We start from the raw sequence: 15,215 nt of genomic DNA on the forward strand, positions 1-15,215 counted from the left end.
TGATTTTGAGCAGTTTGTCTGTTTTTATTTTCAGTTGTCCTTTGAATGTTATTGCGAGGCCTCCTTCTTTTTTATTTTTCCTGTTTACTTGAAGTTGGTTGGGAGGCAGCTTTGGAGTGATTTTGTAGTTGTCGCCCAGCCATGTTTCTGTGTTGAATATAATGTCAATGCCGTTGTCAGAGAGGTGGTCAAAGATCTGAGTGTTTTGACATGGATCTTGCGTTTATAAGGTTGCAGTGGAGTTGTTTGAGCTTTATTGTTGGGGTCGTCTTCTAATCAGTGTTGAGGTTTCCTTTCAGGTATATCTCTAGTTGAGGTGTTGGTACAGGTGCATCGGTGTCATCAAAGTTCTTCTAGGTTCAGTCTTGGGTTTTTGTTTTCATCCGGTTCTTCTTCCAAGAGTTGTGGGTGTCGAGTGGAAGTTCCTCTTGTTTTGGTTATGTAAGGTGTTATTGCACCGGCTATGTTTGGTATTTCTAGTGTTGTCCATTCTTCTACATGGTGGTTTGGTTATCTTCTGTTGCTGATTCGCGCATTGGGTTGGTTCGTTCTGTTGACCGGTTGTTTGTGAGGTATGGAGTTAGGTAGATGGATTTCTTGCTTCTGTCTGCGTTGGTTCGGTTGTCGTTCCTGTCTGTGGGAGTGTGTTCTGCAGTTGAGTCTTTGGTGCTGGTGTGGTGTGTTCGTTCTTTCTGCTTTTTCTTTCCTTTGGTCCAGGTCGTTTGCGCAGCATTTTGAGCTTGAAAGTTGTTTTGGTCTTTAATTTGTTTGTTGCTGAGTTGATTCTAACATTTTTTTTACTTTGGTCTGGCTGTCTTGTGGTGTAGTACTGGGTGTAGGGAATTGTGCGCTACAAGTTTTGGTTCCGTCGGTAGGTGCTCTTGTCAGCTAGTATTGCCGAATTGTTCAGTCGCTGTCTTCGGTATGGTGGGGAACGTTTGTTAGGGATATATCGTTGGGTGTTATCGGTGGCTGTCCTTAAGGTGCTGCTCCCTGGATGAGGTTCATTGCGGTGATCCAACTATGTGGGGTTAGGAAGGATAGCTAGTAACTACAGCATTGTCCTAATGGGCGTAACTGACAACTGCGTCATCTCATGAGGCGCGAGCTCCTAATCGCAGCATCACTCCACAACAATTAGCTGGTGATCTGTCTCACTCCACAGTGATGCTCTGTAGATGCGAGATGGCCAGTCATATATGAGCGTTCTGTATAGTGGAAGAGAGGCCTACAATCGACAGTGCAATTTACCTTGGGCGCAACCAGATTTGAGCATCCTGCACAGTGGGAGAGAGACCTACACCTAATAATGCAAGTTAAATACAAGGCAATACAATTTGAAAATAGGACACAACTAGATTTGAGTCCTGTATAGTCGGGGAGAGGCCTACTCCTAACAGTGCAGGTTGAATACAAGGCAATGCAGTTTGACTATAGGACACAGCTAGATTTGAAAATCTTGTGAAGTGGCAAGAGGGAGGCAGTGGAATTGACCGCAGTACTTTACTGGTGTAGGTAAGATTGAAGGTTGACTGCCTTCTAGGCCACTCCTACCATACTCGTCCTAGTAGTTGCTGGTTGATGGCTGGCCACTGGCTTCCCCTGCTGACACCTGCAGACATGTTATGGAGCCACCCTTTGCCTTGGGGCCCTTAGCCCGCAGGGGCTGCATGGGGGAGAGGGGGCTACCCAGGGAAGGCTGCGGAAAGGGAACTATGGGCCAGTTGGGGGTCGGGCGGGCAGTTATGAGGGACGGGAAGGAAGCTGAGATTCTGGGAGAGAGACATGGTGTGGATGGGGTTAGGGGCTTCAAAGGTGGGGCAAACAAAGTTCAAAAGCAGCCCAGGGGGTCCTTTTCAATGTAAGGCTCACCTGCAGCGCCAGTGGAAAGACCTGTATAGCACTGTATGGGAAGACCTCTTTAGGTGTTGGGACACATTTGTAAAGATGTTAATGATGGCTCTGGTAGATGGAACTGTAAGGGATCAGAGGCCAGGTTTCTCTTTGGAAGTTAACTGAAAGCTTTCTTTTGGGGATGGGTGGTTCAGTCTTTAGCGAAAATGCCCTGCTTTCTCAGTCTGGTTGTGACGAATCAACTTCTGGGGACTAGTGATCTAGGGGTGAATATCGGTTTCTAAACAGTTAATCCGCCCACACCTCTAGTACACCAGAAGGGATCCGAACAGATTGGAAACACAAGCACACAAACCACCTTGTCCAATTTTGGTACAGGGGATGGAACAGCAGGCTTAATCTCCGAAAGGTCTTGGATCTTTGGTTAGTTGCAACACAGCAAAAAAAAAGATTACCCAATGACAAAAGGGACTGTCCAGTCAAGGTTGCATAATAATATCGACTTTATTAGCACAACAGACAGTTCAAGCGATACTACGAAATAACTCGTCCAATAAAGGAATGCAGAGGACAGACCGTTTCAAAGAAGGAAAACTGATGCACTCTAGATACTGACGGGGGTAGGGGGTGGGGGTTCCTGCCTAGAAACACTTGTGTACAGCCGTGTTATGAATGACCTATCCTATAGTAAATAACAGTTCAAGGATTCTTGGCTTCAGCACAAAGGGAGCCATGGGGATTTAAATGTCTCTAGGACTTCAGAGAAGGACCAGGGCAACAGAACCACAATGTACCTTGCACTTGTAGATGTTCTTGGTGCTCGACAGGGTGGAGTCTGCTTCAGTGTGGGTATCGGGGGGGCAAACAGTTGGCCAGTTCGGGGTCAGGAATCTGTAGGTTGGAGGTTCTGAAGCACTGGTCGAGAAGTCCTGGATGGCTTTAAGCGACTGTGGCAGAACGGTCAGCGTTGCAGTCGGTTGCAGCTCGAGTGACTCAACTGGCTCAAATGTCGGTAGATGCTCGTTGATGCACTTTCCTAGCTTCACATTCTTCACTGGGCTTCTGCTGTCCTTTATGATGGACGGCCCAAAGCTGGGGAGTGTTGCATGCAGCTGCCTTGTCCTTGGTTTCGGGTTCAGACACTATTTGGCACTTTCCACCCTGGAAGCGTGATGCAGAGCCTAGCTGGGCACACTGTGTGCTGGCTGCGTACTACTTCTGGAGATGCTGGTGGGTACTCTGGATTCGATATCTCCTATTCCCAGGTAGATATTTAGGTGAGGTGAGATTTCTTCCTTCTCTCTTGGAAATTCTGGCCTTCCTTCACTGGCGGAAGACATAAGGCAGACTGTACCTTCAGCCAGGGTCTTATGATGAGTTCTTCTTGCTACTCTTTGCAAAGTCTTCAAATCTGCCAAATGTGAGGCCCCGCCCTCTTTCAAAGCCAAATGGACCACAGGGATTGGTGTAGGCTAAGCCTACCTTAATGAACCAATCCTGGGTCCCCACCAACAATCTCCTGTATGCGTGAGGTCATAACTAGTGCTTTGCAACAGAAAAGGTAAAGGGGTGTAAACATGTAATACTAAGTTCCACCCATCTTCCTGTCGTGGATCAACGGTCTCTCTGGTTAAAAGAGCTCTGTGGTCCCTGAGTAAAGCGCAGGTCTCCCTTGAAGCCTCGGTGAGACGAGACACTCTGGATCCGGCAAACCACAACCCTTTCCTTATGAACTGGGTCCCCTGCGGGGTGAACTACTGTAAACATGCAGTCCCGGACATGACCACTCTGTCAATTGATACTCAGGGCAGGAACTGGCTTCAGGTGGACCATTGCATATGAAGGGTTGTTTGGGTTTCCCGTCACCTTTAACCTCTGCAGCCAGGTCCCATGTGATTATTAGTATGTTAATTCACCGCCACCAGTTGCAGGGTCACCAGTACAGAGCAGATCCATGGGGCCTTTGTTAGGTAATTAGGCTGGCCATGGCGGGGGGGGGGGAGGTTGGGTCCTTCCCCTTCTGGAGCTGCATTGTGAACACCTCCAGTCCTATCCCAACTAAATGACATGGGGTGGGGGACTGAACCCGTAGGCTGTGTCCATACAGAGTACACCGGTCTATGCGTGTTGTATGGCGAGCATAGTAAAATGTGTGGATTAGCCCACACATTTTCCGTCAAATAAAAAAAGACCCAGGTGAGCGCGTGCACACACCATGGCGATGGTTGAATTCCTCACACTGGTGCTGCTGTGGTGGAGTGTTGGTGGTTTCCGACTATAGCCAAAGTCTTGCTGCTTTGGTCTGCATAAGGCGTTGGCAAATCAAAATGCTCACTTGCTGTTTGGTAGTGCTGGCCTTGGCATCGCAGTGTTGATTATGAATTCCTGGTCTGCCGGAGCCACCCTTCATTGCCCAAGTGGTTAGTGGGTCGACGTGCGTAGCGCTGTCCGCTAAGTGATGCCGGTGTTCCTGCTTATGAGGGGCAGGGTGCAGTGGTGGAAATAGAAAAAAATTGGTGGGGGAATCCCACAAGGGCCGGTGTGGGGGCTGGGTTGGGGAGCAGGGGGGGCGGTTCTCAAGGAGGCTGGGTTTAGTAGGGGGAGCTGGCAGTTGACCTCCGATCAAAGGAAATGTCCAAAATAATAGTTTTAAGCGGCGCGATTTCTTTCATGCTGCTGCTTTTCCAAACTATTGATCAATCACTTCCGTGGCACTGGTGACGAGTCACTATGCGGATAATAGTTTTGACCAGTGTTGCTGAGTAAATGTTCTATGAAATGCAACATTTGAATCCCATTTTATAAAAGAAAAACCTTCCCCTTGGGTACTATTGAAATGGGGTGATTTCTGATCGCCATAAGCAATGTTTTCTTTTACTTGAACCCCATCCTGCACAGCTCCTGCAGGTCCCCTCTGAAAGCAGTTGGGCGGCTGCATCGTGTGTGATAGTTTCAATGTTAATAGGGCTATTTATCTATTCATGCAATGTTTGTCGGCTACCTGTGTATTTATGCAATGCTTGTCGGATACTGGTAGCCAACAAACTTTATATAAATAATCCGGGTCCATGTATCCGACAAACATTACATAAATAAACTGGGTCGTCGCTGCGGACTGTAACGTCCTCTGGTGACCCTTTGCACAGGGTCACCAGAGGAAGTTGGTTTGCTCGCAGACGCTTTGTTTATCTGACGCTGGCCGGATACCAAGATCCGGCTACACATCTGGTGCCCGATCTCGGATCGGCGAGAGCCGGCCCAATCGCCAGCGCTGGCAGGGTGGACTACACTAAACCGAGCCTTTGTCTCAGACCATGTCATTATTTACCCCTAATTTAAAGTATTGAATAGCTTAATTCCTCCTCTGAAAAGGTTGAAATATCGAATGGCCCAAGTGCATTGAAAGTGCACGGGGGTGCTTGCTGATTGGCATTTGGAACTATGTTCCAAGTCATGGGTGTTCTGCATAGGAAACGCATGCATTACCTGATTGCATACAATGTAGAAGTATTCTTATGTTTTTCCTCTTTGGTTTCCAAAGCTGGTTTCCTCTTTGACAACTGCTCTCCCGGTTTGTGTGTGGAATGGCAGTCGGAGTTCGGGTAAAATTATGACGCTATAGTTCCACGGATTTAGTGGTGGGGAAAGTGAGATATGGGGTACCTGGAATCTGCTCCCCGAGTTTTTTTTTTTTTAACTGAGGAAGGTCAGGATTGTAGACACTGGAATTGCGGAAGAAAGTACTGAATGCCAGGGCCATGACGCACATTCCAGTCACATGCGAAAATGAATACTGCGCTCCAGAAATAACAAAACGGACACTTAAATGGAAAAATCTGAACATTTAAGGACCTGTTTTCACAAGACGGCACAAGGCTGCAGCTATATAGGAGTGGGTAGGTTTCCATTTGTAGCATAGCCTGGATACCAAAGCTGTGTCTGGGTTTCACATAATGACGCAGTTTACCTGCATCATTATTACGAACTCTGTATATGTATGAATTGAAGGGAGAAAAACAAAACTCGCGCCACTTTTGGCATCAACCCTGAATTTGGCAGCAGGGCGCTTACCCTGTGCCGAGCTAGGGAAGATGGCTCCCAGAGATGTCAAATGAATCGGTGAAATGTACAACTACAACGTACTGACCAGTTATGTTATGACATGGCATTAATAATGCGCCTGTAGATAAGTGTTTCTAGTCGTGACAAGACAAGGGTGGGGGAAACAAAGGGAGGACAAAACGGCAATCTTACTAGGCCTTGTCATGCAGATCGTGCAAGAGCAGGGAGGGGACGTGGGTGATGGAGTGCAAAAGGGGAGGGGAGAGGAAGGGAAGGTAACAGTGCAGCCAGCAGGTGGCTAATAAGTGCAGAGAGTGGGTAGACTAGGGGTTACAGATACAGACCACAGGTGCTGGGGGGCGGGGGGCAAAGAGGCAGTGTAAGGTGCAACTGGACTGGCGGGACATAGGCCCAAATTCAGAAGGTGGCCAAGTGACCAGTGTGTGGAACAGACTGGTTATCTGCAGGGGAGAGGAAGAGCAAGCGGAATGTCTTGAGTTGCTTCCGGAACCAAAGATGGTTCTGCTCAAGTTTCAGACAGGCAGGGAGGCTGTTACAGAAGGAGGCCCCAGCCGAAGAAAGATCTGCCCCAACACTCTGCTTGGATAAGCGTCTGAACCTCAGTTGGAGGTGGATGAGCGGAGAGCTGGAGAAGGGAGATGCTTGGGAAGAGAGAGTTGGAGGTAGAGTGGACCCAGGCCCCAGAAAGACTTGTGGCCAATGCAGTGTGTCTTGAACTTGATCCTTGCTGCCGCTGGCAGCCAATGAAGAGATTTCAGAGCTGGAGAGATACGATCCCTGGGCTTGAGGCCAAGGACCAGTCACTCAGTCCTGTCTCTGGATAAGTTGTAGAGGCAGGAAGATTTAGCAAGAGGCTGTTGCAGAGGACAAAAGCTCTGGAGACTGTGCACGTCTGGGGGAAAGTGAGGAAAGGAAGAATACCTCTGAGGAGGTGCAGCTGATAGTTTGCCTTCTTAGAGATGTCAGAAATGTGAGGAGAGAAGGAGAGGGTGGAGTCGAAGATGACCACAAGGTTCTTAGCCTCACAGGTAGGAGAAGGATGGGACCCAGAGCGGGCCGACGAAGAGAGGACAGAAAGGAGCTGGTGTTCCGATGCTGAGGATCTAAGTCCTACTGGCATTAAGGCAGAGATTATTAGCGGCACACCACTCCTGAATTTCAGACAGTCTGGAATGAGAAGTAGAGTTGGCCGAGGGGAGCCTGAAGGAGAGCTTGTGGAGAGGGAGAGAGACCGACTGACCGGTTGGACCTGCAAGGGTCAGTGAGATGTGTCCGCCAGGTCAGAGCCTGATCGGTGATACCAAGGTAATCACAGAGGCGCTTGAGCAGGATGGCACGGTTGACAACAGTCAGCGTTGCCGCTGGATGCGGTTCGAGGACTCAGCTGTCCTTAAAAGATGGATGCTGAATAATGCTTGTGTGGCACTCCTAGCTTTTTTGCAGGGCTTTTGTCGTCCTTTCAAGGCGGACTGCCCAAAGTTTAGGAGAGTTATTGCAGGCAAAAGGCTTGTCCTTTGTCCAGAGACGCTTTGGCACTTCCCCCCCTAGGAAGCTTGCTGACAGAACCTAGCGGGCACGCTGTGTGCTGGCTGGGTACCGGTTCTGCAGCTGCTGGATGGGTCCTCTAAGTCTGGTATCTCCCTCTGTTCCCTGGGAGATGTTTAGGGGAGGGATCTTGCTTCCCTCTTGGAACTCCTGGTCTTCCTTCACTGACGGAAGATGTAAGGTAGACTGTACCTTGAGCTCGGGTCCAAATGTGTCTTCCTTACTCCTTTCAAAGTCATCGGAGGATCTGCTAAGTGAGGGGTTCAGCTCTCGTTTAAAGCCAAATGGGCCCCAGTGATTGGTGCAGGCTAAGTCTGCCTTAATGAACCAATTCTGGTTCCCCCACCAACCATCTTCTGTTATGCATGAGGTCAAGACCAGAGTGCTCTGCAACAGGACAGACCAGGGGTGACAACACCTACTTAAGTCCCACCCATCTTCTTGTCTGTTGTAGATCAGTCTCTCTCTGGTTAACTGAACCCTCTGACTCTTAAAGTGCAGGGTTCCCTTGAAATTTGTGCCGGGAGGTGACTTCTTGTCTCCCCCAAATCACATACTTCTCCCCTCTGAAAGGGGTCTGTTCTGCAGGGACATCTGTGTGATCCAGACAGGCCATCCACTGCCTTTCATACCGAGAGGTGGGAACTAGCTTCAAGTTGACAGATTGCATACCAAAGGGTTTTTGGTCCACCCTTCCTGTTGTCTTGTCCAGCAACTAAGCCTCTCCTCTAGGCTTGCTTCAATTATCTCGTTAGTATGCACTGCCACCAGCCAGAGTAGACCAAAGGAATGCAGGTCCTTGGAGTCTCAGATATTTAAATTAGCCTGCTCATGGCTGGAAGAAGGTGTGCCTTCCCTCTTCTTGGAATGCTTTGATGTATCCGGGGCTGTCGCATTCCAGCAGAATATGCTAGGGGAAGACCGCGCCTGTAGGCTGTACACGTGACTATGCGTTTTGTGCGCGAAGCAGATGAAATGGGTGCGGAATGGCTGCATACGTTTCTCAGAGGTTGGTCTCCCATCCATTTTCATTCATCAAAAAAATCAAAAAGCCCAGGTGAGCGCGCACTCCCAGTGCGGTTGGTCGAATTCCTCACACCTCCAACCTCTTACAATCACTCTTGCCTAAGCGGACCTACAATCCTGTGCAGGAGTACTACATTCTAATGAGCTTTCAGTCCATGAATCGGTTTACCACAACAAAGTTCTGCAGCAGAGTAAACATATTTACAGCAGATTTACACTTGACAGAGTAACGCAAGGCTTAAATGTAGGCTGTGTTTTCCCGAACATCAGGGGAGCTGTCTAAAATACTCAAAATAATGTTTAGAAAATTAGAAAAAAGGGCATATATAAATCCGGGCCTAAAAGGGCAAGTCCTCTAGGTGTGGTTGGAGGTACTACAATTAACCAAAAGTTCAAATATATCACTCTTTGCAAGTCAAAGTGCAGCGCCAGCTATTGATGTCTGAGGTTACTCCACTAGGGTTGTACTTTGCTGGGATCAGACCCCACGTGAAGCAATGCCGACCACAATTGCATATGTGACCCCAGCCTGCTATCACCCCCACCCTGCAGCCCCCTACACTTAAAACCTACCTCCTGCTCCTCACTTCTGCATTGCTCTGTCTCTGCGACACGAGTTCTGCCTTCGCATTGAGGGGCAGAATTTCCACCACAGGGTCTGTTTAAAAAAAAAAATGTTCCTCGCTTTCCATAACCCCCCCCCCCCCCCGGATGTGTTTACTAGGGTTTGAACATACTTCCCCCCCTCCCCCCCCACCCCCCCCCCCCCCCACCTCCAAGTGCGATCTGTATCCAGTTTGGGGAAGCCAACACATGTACAAAAGTGCTTGAATTGAGAGGTAGCAATCGCTTGAATTGAGAAGTAACAATCCTACCAGAGAGCCATAGGACTTTGGGGAGTCCCAATGCTACACAAGAGGTGGGATAAAGACAACGTACAAAAGTAATCCGGGAGGGATTTTACTACTGGTAAAAGCTCAATCAATCCTCATGTGAATACATCGGTGGTAAACGGCAAAGAATAGAAAGTAGGAGGAATAGACATTTTTTTTTTTGTTGTTTCCCCCCCTCCCCGGAGATTGGGAAAGCAAGAACTGTATATAAGACGCCTGTATTTTAATTGACAAACTATACACCTGAACCTGGTGCTGTCTAGGAATAGCCTTACACAACTTTGAGACTGAGACAAGTCCTCCAAGAGCCGGGCCAGACTGGAGCCCACACCGTGGCTGTTGTGTAAGATTTCTTTTCTTTTTTAGATAGGTATTTTTTCTAAAGGGTTAAGGCCAGTTGGTTAAAAATTTGAACCCTGGACACACTATTCTGGACTACAACGAGCACCCTTAGTTATGTTTTAGAAGGCAGGGTATTTCTCTCCTAGTTGGGGTCACTTCGGAATTGTTCCTTTTTATTTGAATAACTATGTACTTACCATAACCCACTGTTCCCAGAGTCCTTGTGGTTTGCCATTGCCTAGGGGAAAAAGCTGCACCCAAGCCCAGGTGCTTGGGCTAAAATAATCAAGGGGAGGGGGCATTTGCAGTGGATGTGGTGCTGCTGGTTGGAGGGCCACCAGGGCAGTACCACTTCCTAAAAGGGGGGGGTGGTAGCAGAATCAGATCTTCACATACAAACGTACAAATAGAGCCAAATGAATAACTAGAACACCACTCCTAATGCTAAAATGATACACGAACAAGTAAAATTATAATTTCGAGTTCAATCAATTTAAATAAAGGCAGATTTCCGAAGATGTCCGACATTCTGCAGTTAATCAAATGGGAATGTCTTAGTGGGGGAATCCTTCCTCCATTCTAGGGCGATGGAAAAACAATGCAACACTCTCAAACTGTGTGGCAGTGAAGTCGGGTAAACCGGATCTGAGTGATGAGCGGAGCAGCAGTGGTGGAGTACGGCGGGATTCCAGCCCATTGAAGTTAATGCAGTTCATAGCAGAATGCGGGTCCATATGAGATGATGGCTCTATGAATCCATGCGATTTTAATGGGGCATTTTGCGTACATTTTTGTTTCATTCCAAAGCAGCCTTGAATTACAGATTTGCGCAGTCACTTCTGTTCAAGAAGTTTGTGTGTACCGGGGGCTGATCTGGTCTAGCTACAATTTGCACAGTGCAAATGGGGGAGTGTCCGAAAATCTATTTCCACAGTCTGGGGGCACACCGATAACTGCTTTGGGAACCAGCTGCCAGTCCTTGTACCGCCCTATGTTTGGGGTGGGGGTGTTGGATGTGTTATTTTTTTTATTTTGTGACTTCATCCACGTTTTCCCCAGTGTTGTCAAAATGCACCTACAGTTTATTTTTGTGCACTTCTATCTAACTTTTTCCCTATATTTTCTTCTGAAGAGCGGTATTACTTTGGTGGCCACTAGACAGCCTGACTCTGCCAACGGTGGTGCGAGGTGTTGCCTGAATGGAATCTTGGTAGACGAGCGGGTGGAAACTCCTGTGATGCTTGGTAAGAACACCAGAAGCAGCTGTACCCACTTTCTCTGTGGTGGTTGAGGCATTGGGGGTGGGGGGAGGAAATGCAAACGGAACACTGGACTCCAGATCCCCCACCATGGAATGAGCCATCTTGTAGACATAGTTCGTTTTTCTTTTGTGCAAAAACCTGGGTGATTGTAAGATTTGAGGTGCTTGCATCTTTCACGCTCCCTTCTTTGCTGCTCCTTTGTTTCCTGCAGTAGACTGGGATTTCCAACTCAAATGAGAACTTGGAATGTGAGCTTTCCTTCATGTGCCTACACTCCCTTGCGCTAATATATTCCATTCAAACGAAAAACGTTGTTGCTGATTCTCTGGGATTGTACCCAACAGTCGTCATTGAGCTTGTTCATTCGCTTAAGTTTGATTTCCTCTAATATCTGAACCTGTTTTAAACAGTATATCAGTTTGTGCTTCAATGATTTATTTGTACCAATCGGCGGATGTTTTTATTTTGGCATACCTCTGGGTTCTAATCTAATAACTCCTTTTCAAGGTCATTTTGGCTGCAGTTTTGGCTTTTCTTGTTTTCCCTTTTATGTAATTGTGTTTGTGACCTGTGTCCAAGTCTTGTGTTTTCCTCACTTTGTGTAAAGCTTTTTGAAAGCTACTTTCGTGTCTAGACTTCTGCGATGAGATGACATGGTTACCTTAAGGCTTCATCTTGGATGATGGAAAATCTTGGTTTGCCCCCCCAAGATGGACGACTTGCAACCCTGCAAATCTGGTTCAGTGTCTTCTTTCACGGAGCGTCAAAAGCTGTTTGATCTCCTCTTTTACTCGCTTCTACAAGGCCCACAAATCCAATGGCCGCTCTTCGATGCATCGTTGTACCATTTAAAGGGGAGACACTGCAACTCCAGTTGTGGAGTAGACTGGCTCACCTAGCCTGTGATGGTTTGGAAATCTTTCACTGTTGATCTAAACATTGACTGATCAAAGGTCTTAATGGATGGGTGTAAACATTTGTCCCAGATATGCCCAAGCGAGTGAGCCCACACGACTCGGTGCTCCCCCCGCCCCCTGAATGTTTCCTAAATAATGGGTGAAAATGGTGCATTTTGGAGCACAATTTTTAGAAAATTGGGTAAAAAGCCAAACAGTTTGCATTTGGGTTTAGTAGAGTAACTCATGAAAAAATCCAATAGATGCAAGTCGCCAACAGTGCACAGCAGCAGTTTTCCAACACATGATGCATTTCCCCACAATATGTGCCAGTGTAAAATATGGTCACACTGGCTGTGTCCATACATTTCCATCCTGACACGAACGTTATACCCTATTGTTTCCATATAAGCACCTACTCGTGTTTACTTTGTGCAGTAATCGAGCAATGACCTCCGCCTGGAACCAACACATACACAAGACAAAAACTTGGGAGGATCCGCATTCTCCCACTTGGCAGCCAAAACAAAGCAATAAGTAATGCAAAGGACCACTTAAATCCAAATTGCCCAATTTGATTTTTTTTTAATTGATCGTATGGATTTCGGCCAGTACCATACGATCGAAATGATCAAATGGGGTAATCACTACCAAACGTTTGGACCATGGGTTGCACAGGTGTCCCCTGCTCCCAATGTTTGGTAGTAATGGCCTTTCGGGGTTGCGGGGCTGTCCCCCACTTCTGGAGGTTTGAAGGCGAGGACGGGGGGGGGGGAAGAAAAAGGGACCCTGCAGCATCCGATCCAACCCACGTACAATGGACGGAACTTGACGCCACAGGGTCAGAAGAAAACCGGATGTCAAAAGGTAAGTAGGCAATGGGTTCGTGGGTTAAAGTTTGGCTGCAGCAAAATTGTCTTCACGGCCGAATTGACCATGGTCAAATCGTATACATCCTCAGCTCTCAATTGGACGGGAACAAATAGAAACACTAAGACGGCACCGAAAATCAAGTGGGCCACAATGATCACACATGGAATGCAGAAGCCGGGGAAGGAGTGAACCCAGGACATACAAACCACCAAACCACCGGCCTAACTCCAGGCTGCACTAAGAATAGACACCCTAACTGCAAGCGAGAGCGCTAAGCCATGAAGGGAGCCAGTGAGACGGGCACCACCTATTACTCGGAGAGAGTGACTCAGCCATAGTAACCCAGGGAGACGACAACAGGCAATGCCATGAAGACCCACATACAACCCTAATACCATACACCTCCTAACCCAAAAAGGGGGTTTCACTTCGCCTCTACAAATTGGAGGGAGGGTACCAGCTCTAGATCCCCGGTGAGGAGGCAGGCCTCCCCCGGCGACTATACGAATTACCCTTTACCAAACACCTCACTGCTAGAGGGAAGGGGGTCCCACCTCTTTCCTACCCTCGCACCCCCTAATGGCTCATCAAGAAAATCCCACTGGTGCAGAACATGGCGAGGGACTAGGTGAATACTGAACGCCCTAAGCAACAAGATCAGAAAAAGCATGCACCCCTCAAACACAAACCACTTCCTTGCACAGCAATCCGCACAGTCAGTCTCACACAGCAAATGGGGAATCAACTGATCATGAACTGCACCAATGTTCATTGAACCATGCCAAACCGATCTGAAGCTGACAACAGTAAATCACGTTCTTCCTCAGTATACCTTTTTCCGAGGGGATTGGGTCCTCCGATGTATTCCATAGCTATGACAGGTAATCACCACAGCTGTGCTGCTTCGGAAATATTTTCGGCGTCTGCGTCCTGCGTCGATGCGCCGCGGACCTCCTCCGACATCATCCGATGTGATAAGTAGGACGCACGACGCCCGTAGCCTCAGTTCCGTTTTTTCCGCGAACGTGTTGCTTTGTGAATCTCGGTTAACGCCTCGACTCTTTGGAGTTCTGTTCTTCTCGGTTCTTCGAACATGTTCGTTTTTGTGAGAAAATCCTTTGTGTGAAGATGTCTTCTACTTCGTCTTCGACCCCGCGTCCGGGCTTCAAGAAGTGCCGGGAGTGTGGGTCCAAGATGTCGGTGACGGACTCGCACAACGCCTGCCTCTGGTGCCTCGGGGAGGCCCACGACACGGGTGACTGTATCGACTGCCAGTCGCTCACGTCCAAAGCCTTACGTGAACGTAAGAAGAAGTTGTCGGTAGGTCGGGTGTCCAAGCCCCGGAAGTCGAAGTCTGCGGGGCTTTCGACGGATGATTCGAGAGGTGACTCTCCGCGTCATCGTCGGAAGTCTCGTGGGTCTCCTTCTAGGAGTCGGTCTCGCCACTCCTCAGCCTCTTCGAGGCATTCTCGGAAGTGCCGACAGCGGTCGTCTTCCAGGTCCTCTTCTGAGGACTCTGCCCGGCACGTCGCTTACCCCACCAGCCATGCGACGCCAGAGGAATGGGCTTCCTTCGGGAAGAAAATGCTGGCGATTCTCGAGTCGCAGGGTACTGAGCCGTCCGCGCCCCCGAGTGGGGTCGGCCGTGAGAGGTCGAGACACCGCTCGCAAGAGTGGTCGGCATGAGTCACGGGAGAGGTCCCGTTCGGACAAGGGGACTCGTTCTCGACATACCCATTCCAGGTCCCGGTCCTCGACGCGTTCGAGACCGTGTGCACCTGTGATGTCTTCGAGGAAGACATCGACGTCTGAGGCGTCGAGGGCGTCGACAGGCTTTCTCGAGGCGCCGGCTCCGAGGAAGTCGTCGAAGGACAGGCTCGGAGCTCCGGCTTCGAGGACTGTGTCGATGCTGGCGGCGCTGCATCTGACGTCGACGCCGATTTACTCGACGCCGATCCTCTCGTCGCCGATGCCTGTTCTCTCGACGCCTTCGACACCTTTGAGGCCGGGGTGTCGGAGGTACCCCGTGGCACGGGGGGGAACCCCCTAGGAAGGCTCTGGTTAAGAGCAAGCACTCTCGGGTGCCTTCTTTCGGAGATGGATGAGGATTCTGATGGCCTGGTTCCTAGTCAGGTTCCAGATGAAATGGTCTCGGGCCAAAGTCAGTTTTGACGATTTGAGGCAGTCACTGCATGATGCCAGTGGACTGGACACCTCTCCAGAGGTGTAGTTTTGTAGGCCTGAGCCTGGCTCTCATGCCGATTCCTCGTACTGGCGCCTTATGGCTAGGGTTTCCGAGTACTTGGGATGGTCTGCTCCCCCAGGGGAGTTTGTGCAGGATGATCTAACGGACATCCTTGATGTTAGTCCCCCAACTGACCCGGTGCTGCCGTTTCATATGGCTCTACAGAGAAGGGCGGCGGCGGCTTGGACTGCTCCGT

At 49.0% G+C, this 15,215-nt stretch overlaps 1 protein-coding gene across 2 annotated transcripts in view; it reads left to right on the forward strand.

Moving 5' to 3' along the window:
- LOC138493150 (uncharacterized) overlaps window positions 1–15,215 on the forward strand; it is a 311,298-nt gene that overhangs the window by 250,198 nt on the left and 45,885 nt on the right. For both annotated transcript variants that reach the window (XM_069620334.1, XM_069620335.1), the window contains exon 9: window positions 10,876–10,987. In XM_069620334.1, the coding sequence (XP_069476435.1) occupies window positions 10,876–10,987 (112 nt within the window). The remainder of the gene's footprint in view (window positions 1–10,875; window positions 10,988–15,215) is intronic.

Source organism: Ambystoma mexicanum, chromosome 10, assembly GCF_040938575.1.
Source record: "Ambystoma mexicanum isolate Mex_15411 chromosome 10, UKY_AmexF1_1, whole genome shotgun sequence".
In the NCBI taxonomy this organism is placed as follows: Eukaryota; Metazoa; Chordata; class Amphibia; order Caudata; family Ambystomatidae; genus Ambystoma; species Ambystoma mexicanum.